The following is a 15,773-nucleotide window of genomic DNA, read 5'->3' as shown; positions in this document are numbered from 1 at the left end:
TTAACGCAGTTTGTTAGGAGCTGCATCTGGATGCACTTCTCACAGTTGTAGTTATCAGGGTCGCTGCAGGTCTCCTTGCCTTTCCTCATCCCATAAGAGGAGCATTTCTCTATCGTCTCTGTCTTCTCTATAAATATGATATGCGTGCTTATACATTCATTTATATGAACAGTGTAGCCAGATTCCCCTACCTCCAGCTTGAAATAAATGATCTTTCTTATCATTCACATTTATTCTAGATGCCACTCATTGCAGTACTGTTGAAGTATGATTACCATATCAAGCGGTGTCTTTTGATGTCTATATAAACAGAACCTGCTCCTTGCAGGATATATACAATATTAAGAAATTGTGATCACAAATTAATTGCAAGCCTGACTTTATAGTTAGAAAATAAAAATTTGCAAAGTAGGACAGGAGATTTCAGTTTGTTTAATTTCATGGCTATTTTTCGATTCTTGACAAATGCAAATGAACAAGTAACTTTCAAACATTAGAACAGTGGCTGCATTTCAGATGATCCTTCATTAGACCTAATACTTCTTCCATTTTGCTTTGCAGCAATTCCTTGTGCGGGTTATTGGTCATCTTGGAAAAATAGCAATGAACCCAATGCAACAAACAGAGGAGATCATGAATCACCAGAGGGTCTCTGTAATCCCAGCGACAGACCTAGTAATATACAATGTCAATCTGTTAGATCCCCAAACAAATCAATCTCTGAAACAAGTAACGATGTGAAATGTGGCTTGCCTGAAGGACTTACATGCATTCCATCATCCGATGAACTCATGTGCTCTGACTATGAAATTAGAGTATGTTGTGTCCTTTTCAGTACAACGTCAACAACCACAACTCCAACCACCAGCTCAACAACTATTTCAACCACAACTCCAACCATCAGCTCAACAACTATTTCAACCACAACTCCAACCATCAGCTCAACAACTATTACAACCACAACACCAACAGCAACACCAACAACAACAACACCAACCACAACACGTAAGTCTGGGTGAAAAGTGCATGTATATGTGGGAGGAAGCACAATGATGGACAGGGATAGTGGCAACAGCAGAACAGTTTGTATATCTGTTGAACGTGATACAGTTACAAGTGTACCCTTGCGTGAATCTCAGGTGTGTATATGGTATGGTCTTTCCAAGTCCATTTTCTGCTTGATCCCCAAGATATTAGATTGCTGGTTTATCCAATGCTCAAGTCATTTCAACCTTAAAAATATCCAATAATTTAGACTCAAAAGCAATCGAAAGTTTCAGAAGTTCACTAACCACTCCAAAAAATCTCCATCCTGAAGTTGTGACTCTTTAAAGAAGATTGTGCACCAGTCAGTACTCCAACGGTTATGCATTGTTTCTGCCTCCAGGCCAAGGGTTGAAATGGCAGGCATACCCCTAATCACATGTGTTTCTTCCCTGCTACCTTGACTGCCACCTGTCTGAACAATAATGTTGAGGCTTTGATGTGTGGTGCTATGAGTGTGTTTTCGCAAAAAGAGGATGAGATCCTGTAAGCAATTTGAAAGGCATATGATCTGTTAGCTTTCCTATGGGGGCTGGTGTATGACACACAAGTAATGGAAATCTTGTTGCAAATTTATGGAGCTGTGCTCCATAAACATACCGAATGTCGTGTTTAAATCCTCCTCTTGTGAGTTAGCAACTTGCTTTTGTGGAATATCTCTCTGTTCAGAAAATAAAACAACCTGTTGATATTCAGCATCTGTATGTGCCTGGATAACAGCTGGTAGATCACATGTTATTTCCCTTTCCTCCTAGAGTATTGCCAGTGCCCAAGTATAGTACCCCATTAGTTATCTAGGTAAATTTCTGTGTACTGAGAACATTAAGATGCACCGCTTTTGAGCTTCCTGCTGTCACACAAAGCTCAAACTTCCTTAGGATCAATAATGAAAAGGTTCTTCAGTGCATTCATCACTTCCACTTAGACTAAAACAGTGAGCAACAAGTCTGAAGCTCTAATGCCAAGTCCTGTGACAGTAGATGATTTATATTATGGTAACTGATTTCCTGACTTTCTGTTTCTGCCGCTTGCCTGTCTCTAACCATACCCATGCCATGGGATTTTTCTCACAATAACCTTTTATGTGCTATCTTACTGAATGTCTTCCAGAAATCAAAACATGCCACATCCTCTGGATCCTCTTTATAAACCATACTTGTCATACTGAATTTCCTTCTTCAAATAACATTATACATTCTCTTTGCTGATCCATTCTTGAGAACGAGCGCATTGTCTAGGCCGACATTTCTGTGCTGCTGAGACCATCTCTGTGTTAAGAATGCTTGTTTTCTGGACACTCCAACATATGAGTGAACTTTTAGAATATTATTAAATATGATAATGGAGCAGAATTAGACCATTTGACCCATTGAGTCTGCTCTGCCCTTTCATCATGGTTGATCCAATGTTCCGACCACCTGACCACTGCGACTTTCCTCTGTTAGTTCATCCCCCCCTTGAAGGTATACCTGTTGCTGAGGGGAATGGCCGCAGGACTTCTCTGCACTGCCTCCTTAAGCCTCTTCCCCATCCTGACTGTCACCCATTTTCCTGTATCCTGCACCTTGGGTGTAACTACCTCTATATATATGTTGTATCTATCACCCCTTCAGCCTCCTGACCTATCTGAATTCAGATAATTGCAGCTCCTACTCCTTAACGCAGTTTGTTAGGAGCTGCATCTGGATGCACTTCTCACAGTTGTAGTTATCAGGGTCGCTGCAGGTCTCCTTGCCTTTCCTCATCCCATAAGAGGAGCATTTCTCTATCGTCTCTGTCTTCTCTATAAATATGATATGCGTGCTTATACATTCATTTATATGAACAGTGTAGCCAGATTCCCCTACCTCCAGCTTGAAATAAATGATCTTTCTTATCATTCACATTTATTCTAGATGCCACTCATTGCAGTACTGTTGAAGTATGATTACCATATCAAGCGGTGTCTTTTGATGTCTATATAAACAGAACCTGCTCCTTGCAGGATATATACAATATTAAGAAATTGTGATCACAAATTAATTGCAAGCCTGACTTTACAGTTAGAAAATAAAAATTTGCAAAGTAGGACAGGAGATTTCAGTTTGTTTAATTTCATGGCTATTTTTCGATTCTTGACAAATGCAAATGAACAAGTAACTTTCAAACATTAGAACAGTGGCTGCATTTCAGATGATCCTTCACTAGACCTAATACTTCTTCCATTTTGCTTTGCAGCAATTCCTTGTGCGGGTTATTGGTCATCTTGGAAAAATAGCAATGAACCCAATGCAACAAACAGAGGAGATCATGAATCACCAGAGGGTCTCTGTAATCCCAGTGACAGACCTAGTAATATACAATGTCAATCTGTTAGATCCCCAAACAAACCAATCTCTGAAACAAGTAACGATGTGAAATGTGGCTTGCCTGAAGGACTTACATGCATTCCATCATCCGATGAACTCATGTGCTCTGACTATGAAATTAGAGTATGTTGTGTCCTTTTCAGTACAACGTCAACAACCACAACTCCAACCACCAGCTCAACAACTATTTCAACCACAACTCCAACCATCAGCTCAACAACTATTTCAACCACAACACCAACAGCAACACCAACAACAACAACACCAACCACAACACGTAAGTCTGGGTGAAAAGTGCATGTATATGTGGGAGGAAGCACAATGATGGACAGGGATAGTGGCAACAGCAGAACAGTTTGTATATCTGTTGAACGTGATACAGTTACAAGTGTACCCTTGCGTGAATCTCAGGTGTGTATATGGTATGGTCTTTCCAAGTCTATTTTCTGCTTGATCCCCAAGATATTAGATTGCTGGTTTATCCAATGCTCAAGTCATTTCAACCTTAAAAATATCCAATAATTTAGACTCAATAGCAATCGAAAGTTTCAGAAGTTCACTAACCTCTCCAAAAAATCTCCATCCTGAAGTTGTGACTCTTTAAAGAAGATTGTGCACCCGTCAGTACTCCAACGGTTATGCATTGTTTCTGCCTCCAGGCCAAGGGTTGAAATGGCAGGCATACCCCTAATCACATGTGTTTCTTCCCTGCTACCTTGACTGCCACCTGTCTGAACAATAATGTTGAGGCTTTGATGTGTGGTGCTATGAGTGTGTTTTCGCAAAAAGAGGATGAGATCCTGTAAGCAATTTGAAAGGCATATGATCTGTTAGCTTTCCTATGGGGGCTGGTGTATGACACACAAGTAATGGAAATCTTGTTGCAACTTTATGGAGCTGTGCTAAGAAAACATACTGAATGTCATGTTTAAATCCTCCTCTTGTGAGTTAGCAACTTGCTTTTGTGGAATATCTCTCTGTTCAGAAAATAAAACAACCTGTTGATATTCAGCATCTGTATGTGCCTGGATAACAGCTGGTAGATCACATGTTATTTCCCTTTCCTCCTAGAGTATTGCCAGTGCCCAAGTATAGTACCCCATTAGTTATCTAGGTAAATTTCTGTGTACTGAGAACATTAAGATGCACCGCTTTTGAGCTTCCTGCTGTCACACAAAGCTCAAACTTCCTTAGGATCAATAATGAAAAGGTTCTTCAGTGCATTCATCACTTCCACTTAGACTAAAACAGTGAGCAACAAGTCTGAAGCTCTAATGCCAAGTCCTGTGACAGTAGATGATTTATATTATGGTAACTGATTTCCTGACTTTCTGTTTCTGCCGCTTGCCTGTCTCTAACCATACCCATGCCATGGGATTTTTCTCACAATAACCTTTTATGTGCTATCTTACTGAATGTCTTCCAGAAATCAAAACATGCCCCATCCTCTGGATCCTCTTTATAAACCATACTTGTCATACTGAATTTCCTTCTTCAAATAACATTATACATTCTCTTTGCTGATCCATTCTTGAGAACGAGCGCATTGTCTAGGCCGACATTTCTGTGCTGCTGAGACCATCTCTGTGTTAAGAATGCTTGTTTTCTGGACACTCCAACATATGAGTGAACTTTTAGAATATTATTAAATATGATAATGGAGCAGAATTAGACCATTTGACCCATTGAGTCTGCTCTGCCCTTTCATCATGGTTGATCCAATGTTCCGACCACCTGACCACTGCGACTTTCCTCTGTTAGTTCATCCCCCCCTTGAAGGTATACCTGTTGCTGAGGGGAATGGCCGCAGGACTTCTCTGCACTGCCTCCTTAAGCCTCTTCCCCATCCTGACTGTCACCCATTTTCCTGTATCCTGCACCTTGGGTGTAACTACCTCTATATATATGTTGTATCTATCACCCCTTCAGCCTCCTGACCTATCTGAATTCAGATAATTGCAGCTCCTACTCCTTAACGCAGTTTGTTAGGAGCTGCATCTGGATGCACTTCTCACAGTTGTAGTTATCAGGGTCGCTGCAGGTCTCCTTGCCTTTCCTCATCCCATAAGAGGAGCATTTCTCTATCGTCTCTGTCTTCTCTATAAATATGATATGCGTGCTTATACATTCATTTATATGAACAGTGTAGCCAGATTCCCCTACCTCCAGCTTGAAATAAATGATCTTTCTTATCATTCACATTTATTCTAGATGCCACTCATTGCAGTACTGTTGAAGTATGATTACCATATCAAGCGGTGTCTTTTGATGTCTATATAAACAGAACCTGCTCCTTGCAGGATATATACAATATTAAGAAATTGTGATCACAAATTAATTGCAAGCCTGACTTTACAGTTAGAAAATAAAAATTTGCAAAGTAGGACAGGAGATTTCAGTTTGTTTAATTTCATGGCTATTTTTCGATTCTTGACAAATGCAAATGAACAAGTAACTTTCAAACATTAGAACAGTGGCTGCATTTCAGATGATCCTTCACTAGACCTAATACTTCTTCCATTTTGCTTTGCAGCAATTCCTTGTGCGGGTTATTGGTCATCTTGGAAAAATAGCAATGAACCCAATGCAACAAACAGAGGAGATCATGAATCACCAGAGGGTCTCTGTAATCCCAGTGACAGACCTAGTAATATACAATGTCAATCTGTTAGATCCCCAAACAAATCAATCTCTGAAACAAGTAACGATGTGAAATGTGGCTTGCCTGAAGGACTTACATGCATTCCATCATCCGATGAACTCATGTGCTCTGACTATGAAATTAGAGTATGTTGTGTCCTTTTCAGTACAACGTCAACAACCACAACTCCAACCACCAGCTCAACAACTATTTCAACCACAACTCCAACCATCAGCTCAACAACTATTTCAACCACAACACCAACCATCAGCTCAACAACTATTTCAACCACAACTCCAACCATCAGCTCAACAACTATTTCAACCACAACTCCAACCATCAGCTCAACAACTATTTCAACCACAACTCCAACCATCAGCTCAACAACTATTTCAACCACAACACCAACAGCAACACCAACAACAACAACACCAACCACAACACGTAAGTCTGGGTGAAAAGTGCATGTATATGTGGGAGGAAGCACAATGATGGACAGGGATAGTGGCAACAGCAGAACAGTTTGTATATCTGTTGAACGTGATACAGTTACAAGTGTACCCTTGCGTGAATCTCAGGTGTGTATATGGTATGGTCTTTCCAAGTCCATTTTCTGCTTGATCCCCAAGATATTAGATTGCTGGTTTATCCAATGCTCAAGTCATTTCAACCTTAAAAATATCCAATAATTTAGACTCAAAAGCAATCGAAAGTTTCAGAAGTTCACTAACCACTCCAAAAAATCTCCATCCTGAAGTTGTGACTCTTTAAAGAAGATTGTGCACCCGTCAGTACTCCAACGGTTATGCATTGTTTCTGCCTCCAGGCCAAGGGTTGAAATGGCAGGCATACCCCTAATCACATGTGTTTCTTCCCTGCTACCTTGACTGCCACCTGTCTGAACAATAATGTTGAGGCTTTGATGTGTGGTGCTATGAGTGTGTTTTCGCAAAAAGAGGATGAGATCCTGTAAGCAATTTGAAAGGCATATGATCTGTTAGCTTTCCTATGGGGGCTGGTGTATGACACACAAGTAATGGAAATCTTGTTGCAACTTTATGGAGCTGTGCTAAGAAAACTTACTGAATGTCATGTTTAAATCCTCCTCTTGTGAGTTAGCAACTTGCTTTTGTGGAATATCTCTCTGTTCAGAAAATAAAACAACCTGTTGATATTCAGCATCTGTATGTGCCTGGATAACAGCTGGTAGATCACATGTTATTTCCCTTTCCTCCTAGAGTATTGCCAGTGCCCAAGTATAGTACCCCATTAGTTATCTAGGTAAATTTCTGTGTACTGAGAACATTAAGATGCACCGCTTTTGAGCTTCCTGCTGTCACACAAAGCTCAAACTTCCTTAGGATCAATAATGAAAAGGTTCTTCAGTGCATTCATCACTTCCACTTAGACTAAAACAGTGAGCAACAAGTCTGAAGCTCTAATGCCAAGTCCTGTGACAGTAGATGATTTATATTATGGTAACTGATTTCCTGACTTTCTGTTTCTGCCGCTTGCCTGTCTCTAACCATACCCATGCCATGGGATTTTTCTCACAATAACCTTTTATGTGCTATCTTACTGAATGTCTTCCAGAAATCAAAACATGCCACATCCTCTGGATCCTCTTTATAAACCATACTTGTCATACTGAATTTCCTTCTTCAAATAACATTATACATTCTCTTTGCTGATCCATTCTTGAGAACGAGCGCATTGTCTAGGCCGACATTTCTGTGCTGCTGAGACCATCTCTGTGTTAAGAATGCTTGTTTTCTGGACACTCCAACATATGAGTGAACTTTTAGAATATTATTAAATATGATAATGGAGCAGAATTAGACCATTTGACCCATTGAGTCTGCTCTGCCCTTTCATCATGGTTGATCCAATGTTCCGACCACCTGACCACTGCGACTTTCCTCTGTTAGTTCATCCCCCCCTTGAAGGTATACCTGTTGCTGAGGGGAATGGCCGCAGGACTTCTCTGCACTGCCTCCTTAAGCCTCTTCCCCATCCTGACTGTCACCCATTTTCCTGTATCCTGCACCTTGGGTGTAACTACCTCTATATATATGTTGTATCTATCACCCCTTCAGCCTCCTGACCTATCTGAATTCAGATAATTGCAGCTCCTACTCCTTAACGCAGTTTGTTAGGAGCTGCATCTGGATGCACTTCTCACAGTTGTAGTTATCAGGGTCGCTGCAGGTCTCCTTGCCTTTCCTCATCCCATAAGAGGAGCATTTCTCTATCGTCTCTGTCTTCTCTATAAATATGATATGCGTGCTTATACATTCATTTATATGAACAGTGTAGCCAGATTCCCCTACCTCCAGCTTGAAATAAATGATCTTTCTTATCATTCACATTTATTCTAGATGCCACTCATTGCAGTACTGTTGAAGTATGATTACCATATCAAGCGGTGTCTTTTGATGTCTATATAAACAGAACCTGCTCCTTGCAGGATATATACAATATTAAGAAATTGTGATCACAAATTAATTGCAAGCCTGACTTTACAGTTAGAAAATAAAAATTTGCAAAGTAGGACAGGAGATTTCAGTTTGTTTAATTTCATGGCTATTTTTCGATTCTTGACAAATGCAAATGAACAAGTAACTTTCAAACATTAGAACAGTGGCTGCATTTCAGATGATCCTTCACTAGACCTAATACTTCTTCCATTTTGCTTTGCAGCAATTCCTTGTGCGGGTTATTGGTCATCTTGGAAAAATAGCAATGAACCCAATGCAACAAACAGAGGAGATCATGAATCACCAGAGGGTCTCTGTAATCCCAGTGACAGACCTAGTAATATACAATGTCAATCTGTTAGATCCCCAAACAAACCAATCTCTGAAACAAGTAACGATGTGAAATGTGGCTTGCCTGAAGGACTTACATGCATTCCATCATCCGATGAACTCATGTGCTCTGACTATGAAATTAGAGTATGTTGTGTCCTTTTCAGTACAACGTCAACAACCACAACTCCAACCACCAGCTCAACAACTATTTCAACCACAACTCCAACCATCAGCTCAACAACTATTTCAACCACAACACCAACAGCAACACCAACAACAACAACACCAACCACAACACGTAAGTCTGGGTGAAAAGTGCATGTATATGTGGGAGGAAGCACAATGATGGACAGGGATAGTGGCAACAGCAGAACAGTTTGTATATCTGTTGAACGTGATACAGTTACAAGTGTACCCTTGCGTGAATCTCAGGTGTGTATATGGTATGGTCTTTCCAAGTCTATTTTCTGCTTGATCCCCAAGATATTAGATTGCTGGTTTATCCAATGCTCAAGTCATTTCAACCTTAAAAATATCCAATAATTTAGACTCAATAGCAATCGAAAGTTTCAGAAGTTCACTAACCTCTCCAAAAAATCTCCATCCTGAAGTTGTGACTCTTTAAAGAAGATTGTGCACCCGTCAGTACTCCAACGGTTATGCATTGTTTCTGCCTCCAGGCCAAGGGTTGAAATGGCAGGCATACCCCTAATCACATGTGTTTCTTCCCTGCTACCTTGACTGCCACCTGTCTGAACAATAATGTTGAGGCTTTGATGTGTGGTGCTATGAGTGTGTTTTCGCAAAAAGAGGATGAGATCCTGTAAGCAATTTGAAAGGCATATGATCTGTTAGCTTTCCTATGGGGGCTGGTGTATGACACACAAGTAATGGAAATCTTGTTGCAACTTTATGGAGCTGTGCTAAGAAAACATACTGAATGTCATGTTTAAATCCTCCTCTTGTGAGTTAGCAACTTGCTTTTGTGGAATATCTCTCTGTTCAGAAAATAAAACAACCTGTTGATATTCAGCATCTGTATGTGCCTGGATAACAGCTGGTAGATCACATGTTATTTCCCTTTCCTCCTAGAGTATTGCCAGTGCCCAAGTATAGTACCCCATTAGTTATCTAGGTAAATTTCTGTGTACTGAGAACATTAAGATGCACCGCTTTTGAGCTTCCTGCTGTCACACAAAGCTCAAACTTCCTTAGGATCAATAATGAAAAGGTTCTTCAGTGCATTCATCACTTCCACTTAGACTAAAACAGTGAGCAACAAGTCTGAAGCTCTAATGCCAAGTCCTGTGACAGTAGATGATTTATATTATGGTAACTGATTTCCTGACTTTCTGTTTCTGCCGCTTGCCTGTCTCTAACCATACCCATGCCATGGGATTTTTCTCACAATAACCTTTTATGTGCTATCTTACTGAATGTCTTCCAGAAATCAAAACATGCCCCATCCTCTGGATCCTCTTTATAAACCATACTTGTCATACTGAATTTCCTTCTTCAAATAACATTATACATTCTCTTTGCTGATCCATTCTTGAGAACGAGCGCATTGTCTAGGCCGACATTTCTGTGCTGCTGAGACCATCTCTGTGTTAAGAATGCTTGTTTTCTGGACACTCCAACATATGAGTGAACTTTTAGAATATTATTAAATATGATAATGGAGCAGAATTAGACCATTTGACCCATTGAGTCTGCTCTGCCCTTTCATCATGGTTGATCCAATGTTCCGACCACCTGACCACTGCGACTTTCCTCTGTTAGTTCATCCCCCCCTTGAAGGTATACCTGTTGCTGAGGGGAATGGCCGCAGGACTTCTCTGCACTGCCTCCTTAAGCCTCTTCCCCATCCTGACTGTCACCCATTTTCCTGTATCCTGCACCTTGGGTGTAACTACCTCTATATATATGTTGTATCTATCACCCCTTCAGCCTCCTGACCTATCTGAATTCAGATAATTGCAGCTCCTACTCCTTAACGCAGTTTGTTAGGAGCTGCATCTGGATGCACTTCTCACAGTTGTAGTTATCAGGGTCGCTGCAGGTCTCCTTGCCTTTCCTCATCCCATAAGAGGAGCATTTCTCTATCGTCTCTGTCTTCTCTATAAATATGATATGCGTGCTTATACATTCATTTATATGAACAGTGTAGCCAGATTCCCCTACCTCCAGCTTGAAATAAATGATCTTTCTTATCATTCACATTTATTCTAGATGCCACTCATTGCAGTACTGTTGAAGTATGATTACCATATCAAGCGGTGTCTTTTGATGTCTATATAAACAGAACCTGCTCCTTGCAGGATATATACAATATTAAGAAATTGTGATCACAAATTAATTGCAAGCCTGACTTTACAGTTAGAAAATAAAAATTTGCAAAGTAGGACAGGAGATTTCAGTTTGTTTAATTTCATGGCTATTTTTCGATTCTTGACAAATGCAAATGAACAAGTAACTTTCAAACATTAGAACAGTGGCTGCATTTCAGATGATCCTTCACTAGACCTAATACTTCTTCCATTTTGCTTTGCAGCAATTCCTTGTGCGGGTTATTGGTCATCTTGGAAAAATAGCAATGAACCCAATGCAACAAACAGAGGAGATCATGAATCACCAGAGGGTCTCTGTAATCCCAGTGACAGACCTAGTAATATACAATGTCAATCTGTTAGATCCCCAAACAAACCAATCTCTGAAACAAGTAACGATGTGAAATGTGGCTTGCCTGAAGGACTTACATGCATTCCATCATCCGATGAACTCATGTGCTCTGACTATGAAATTAGAGTATGTTGTGTCCTTTTCAGTACAACGTCAACAACCACAACTCCAACCACCAGCTCAACAACTATTTCAACCACAACTCCAACCATCAGCTCAACAACTATTTCAACCACAACACCAACAGCAACACCAACAACAACAACACCAACCACAACACGTAAGTCTGGGTGAAAAGTGCATGTATATGTGGGAGGAAGCACAATGATGGACAGGGATAGTGGCAACAGCAGAACAGTTTGTATATCTGTTGAACGTGATACAGTTACAAGTGTACCCTTGCGTGAATCTCAGGTGTGTATATGGTATGGTCTTTCCAAGTCTATTTTCTGCTTGATCCCCAAGATATTAGATTGCTGGTTTATCCAATGCTCAAGTCATTTCAACCTTAAAAATATCCAATAATTTAGACTCAATAGCAATCGAAAGTTTCAGAAGTTCACTAACCTCTCCAAAAAATCTCCATCCTGAAGTTGTGACTCTTTAAAGAAGATTGTGCACCCGTCAGTACTCCAACGGTTATGCATTGTTTCTGCCTCCAGGCCAAGGGTTGAAATGGCAGGCATACCCCTAATCACATGTGTTTCTTCCCTGCTACCTTGACTGCCACCTGTCTGAACAATAATGTTGAGGCTTTGATGTGTGGTGCTATGAGTGTGTTTTCGCAAAAAGAGGATGAGATCCTGTAAGCAATTTGAAAGGCATATGATCTGTTAGCTTTCCTATGGGGGCTGGTGTATGACACACAAGTAATGGAAATCTTGTTGCAAATTTATGGAGCTGTGCTCCATAAACATACCGAATGTCATGTTTAAATCCTCCTCTTGTGAGTTAGCAACTTGCTTTTGTGGAATATCTCTCTGTTCAGAAAATAAAACAACCTGTTGATATTCAGCATCTGTATGTTCCTGGATAACAGCTGGTAGATCACATGTTATTTCCCTTTCCTCCTAGAGTATTGCCAGTGCCCAAGTATAGTACCCCATTAGTTATCTAGGTAAATTTCTGTGTACTGAGAACATTAAGATGCACCGCTTTTGAGCATCCTGCTGTCACACAACGGTCAAACTTCCTTAGGATCAATAATGAAAAGGTTTTTCAGTGCATTCATCACTTCCACTTAGACTAAAACAGTGAGCAACAAGTCTGAAGCTCTAATGCCAAGTCCTGTGACAGTAGATGATTTATATTATGGTAACTGATTTCCTGACTTTCTGTTTCTGCCGCTTGCCTGTCTCTAACCATACCCATGCCATGGGATTTTTCTCACAATAACCTTTTATGTGCTATCATACTGAATGTCTTTCAGAAATCAAAACATGCCCCATCCTCTGGATCCTCTTTATCCACCATACTTGTCATACTGAATTTCCTTCTTCAAATAACATTATACATTCTCTTTGCTGATCCATTCTTGAGAACGAGCGCATTGTCTAGGCTGACATTTCTGTTCTGCTGAGACCATCTCTGGGTTAAGAATGCTTGTTTTCTGGACACTCCAAAATATGAGTGAACTTTTATAATATTATTAAATATGAGATAATGGAGCAGAATTAGACCATTTGACCCATTGAGACTGCTCTGCCATTTCATCATGGTTGATCCAATGTTCCGACCACTGACCACTGCGACTTTCCTCTGTTATTTCATTCCGCCTTGAAGGTATACCTGTTGCTGAGGGGAATGGCCACAGGAGTTCTCTGCACTGCCTCCTTAAGCCCCTTCCCCATCCTGACTGTCACCCATTTTCCTGTATCCTGCACCTTGGGTGTGACTACCTCTATATATATGTTGTATCTATCTCCCCTTCAGCCTCCTGACCTATCTGAATTCAGATAATTGCAGCTCCAACTCCTTAACGCAGTTTGTTAGGAGCTGCATCTGGATGCACTTCTCACAGTTGTAGTTATCAGGGTCGCTGCAGGTCTCCTTGCCTTTCCTCATCCCATAAGAGGAGCATTTCTCTATCGTCTCTGTCTTCTCTATAAATATGATATGCGTGATTATACATTCATTTATATGAACCGCATAGCCAGATTCCCCTACCTCCAGCTTGAAATAAATGATCTTTCTTATCATTCACATTTATTCTAGATGCCACTCATTGCAGTGCTGTTGAAGTATGATTACCATATCAAGCGGTGTCTTTTGATGTCTATATAAACAGAACCTGCTCCTTGCAGGATATATACAATATTAAGAAATTCTGATCACAAATTAATTGCAAGCCTGACTTTACAGTTAGAAAATAAAAATTTGCAAAGTAGGACAGGAGATTTCAGTTTGTTTAATTTCATGGCTATTTTTCGATTCTTGACAAATGCAAATGAACAAGTAACTTTCAAACATTAGAACAGTGGCTGCATTTCAGATGATCCTTCACTAGACCTAATACTTCTTCCATTTTGCTTTGCAGCAATTCCTTGTGCGGGTTATTGGTCATCTTGGAAAAATAGCAATGAACCCAATGCAACAAACAGAGGAGATCATGAATCACCAGAGGGTCTCTGTAATCCCAGTGACAGACCTAGTAATATACAATGTCAATCTGTTAGATCCCCAAACAAACCAATCTCTGAAACAAGTAACGATGTGAAATGTGGCTTGCCTGAAGGACTTACATGCATTCCATCATCCGATGAACTCATGTGCTCTGACTATGAAATTAGAGTATGTTGTGTCCTTTTCAGTACAACGTCAACAACAACAACTCCAACCATCAGCTCAACAACTATTTCAACCACAACTCCAACCATCAGCTCAACAACTATTTCAACCACAACTCCAACCATCAGCTCAACAACTATTTCAACCACAACACCAACAGCAACACCAACAACAACAACACCAACCACAACACGTAAGTCTGGGTGAAAAGTGCATGTATATGTGGGAGGAAGCACAATGATGGACAGGGATACTGGCAACAGCAGAACAGTTTGTATATCTGTTGAACGTGATACAGTTACAAGTGTACCCTTACATGAATCTCAGGTGTGTATATGGTATGGTCTTTCCAAGTCTATTTTCTGCATGATCTCCAAGATATTAGATTGCTGGTTTATCCAATGCTCAAGTGATTTCAACCTTAAAAATATCCAATAATTTAGACTCAATAGCAATCGAAAGTTTCAGACGTTCACTAACCACTCCAAAAAATCACCATCCTGAAGTTGTGACTCTTTAAAGAAGATTGTGCACCAGTCAGTACTCCAACAGTTATGGATTGTTTCTGCCTCCAGGCCAAGGGTTGAAATGGCAGGCATACCCCTAATCACATGTGTTTCTTCCCTGCTACCTTGACTGCCACCTGTCTGAACAATAAAGTTGAGGATTTGATGTGTGGTGCTATGAGTGTGTTTTCGCAAAAAGAGGATGAGATCCTGTAAGCAATTTGAAAGGCATATGATCTAATACTTTCCTATGGGGGCTGGTGTATGACACACATGTATTGGAACTCTTGTTGCAAATTTACGGAGCTGTGCTCCATAAACATACAGAATGTTCTGTTTAAATCCTCCTCTTGTGAGTTAGCAACTTGCTTTTGTGGAATATCTCTCTGTTCAGAAAATAAAACAACCTGTTGATATTCAGCATCTGTATGTGCCTGGATAACAGCTGGTAGATCACATGTTATTTCCCTTTCCTCCTAGAGTACTGCCAGTGCCCAAGTATAGTACCCCATTGGTTATCTAGGTAAATTTCTGTGTACTGAGAACATTAAGATGCACCGCTTTTGAGTATCCTGCTGTCACACAAAGGTCAAACTTCCTTGGGATCAATAATGAAAAGGTTCTTCAGTGCATTCATCACTTCCACTTAGACTAAAACAGTGAGCAACAAGTCTGAAGCTCTAATGCCAAGTCCTGTGACAGTAGATGATTTATATTATGGTAACTGATTTCCTGACTTTCTGTTTCTGCCGCTTGCCTGTCTCTAACCATACCCATGCCATGGGATTTTTCTCACAATAACCTTTTATGTGCTATCTTACTGAATGTCTTCCAGAAATCAAAACATGCCACATCCTCTGGCTCCTCTTTATAAACCATACTTGTCATACTGAATTTCCTTCTTCAAATAACATTATACATTCTCTTTGCTGATTCATTCTTGAGAACGAGCGCA

General features: G+C 40.3%; 1 protein-coding gene across 1 annotated transcript in view; it reads left to right on the top strand.

The window, feature by feature from the left end:
• The window catches only part of LOC132403360 (mucin-2-like), a 68,517-nt gene that overhangs the window by 29,211 nt on the left and 23,533 nt on the right, over positions 1–15,773 (top strand). Inside the window, exons 15-20 of the mRNA XM_059986780.1 lie at positions 562–1,005; positions 3,262–3,669; positions 5,926–6,477; positions 8,734–9,141; positions 11,398–11,805; positions 14,062–14,505. Coding sequence (XP_059842763.1) covers positions 562–1,005; positions 3,262–3,669; positions 5,926–6,477; positions 8,734–9,141; positions 11,398–11,805; positions 14,062–14,505 — 2,664 coding nt within the window. The remainder of the gene's footprint in view (positions 1–561; positions 1,006–3,261; positions 3,670–5,925; positions 6,478–8,733; positions 9,142–11,397; positions 11,806–14,061; positions 14,506–15,773) is intronic.

Source organism: Hypanus sabinus, chromosome 13, assembly GCF_030144855.1.
Source record: "Hypanus sabinus isolate sHypSab1 chromosome 13, sHypSab1.hap1, whole genome shotgun sequence".
In the NCBI taxonomy this organism is placed as follows: domain Eukaryota; kingdom Metazoa; phylum Chordata; class Chondrichthyes; order Myliobatiformes; family Dasyatidae; genus Hypanus; species Hypanus sabinus.
This window is presented reverse-complemented; position numbering and strand designations above follow the sequence as displayed.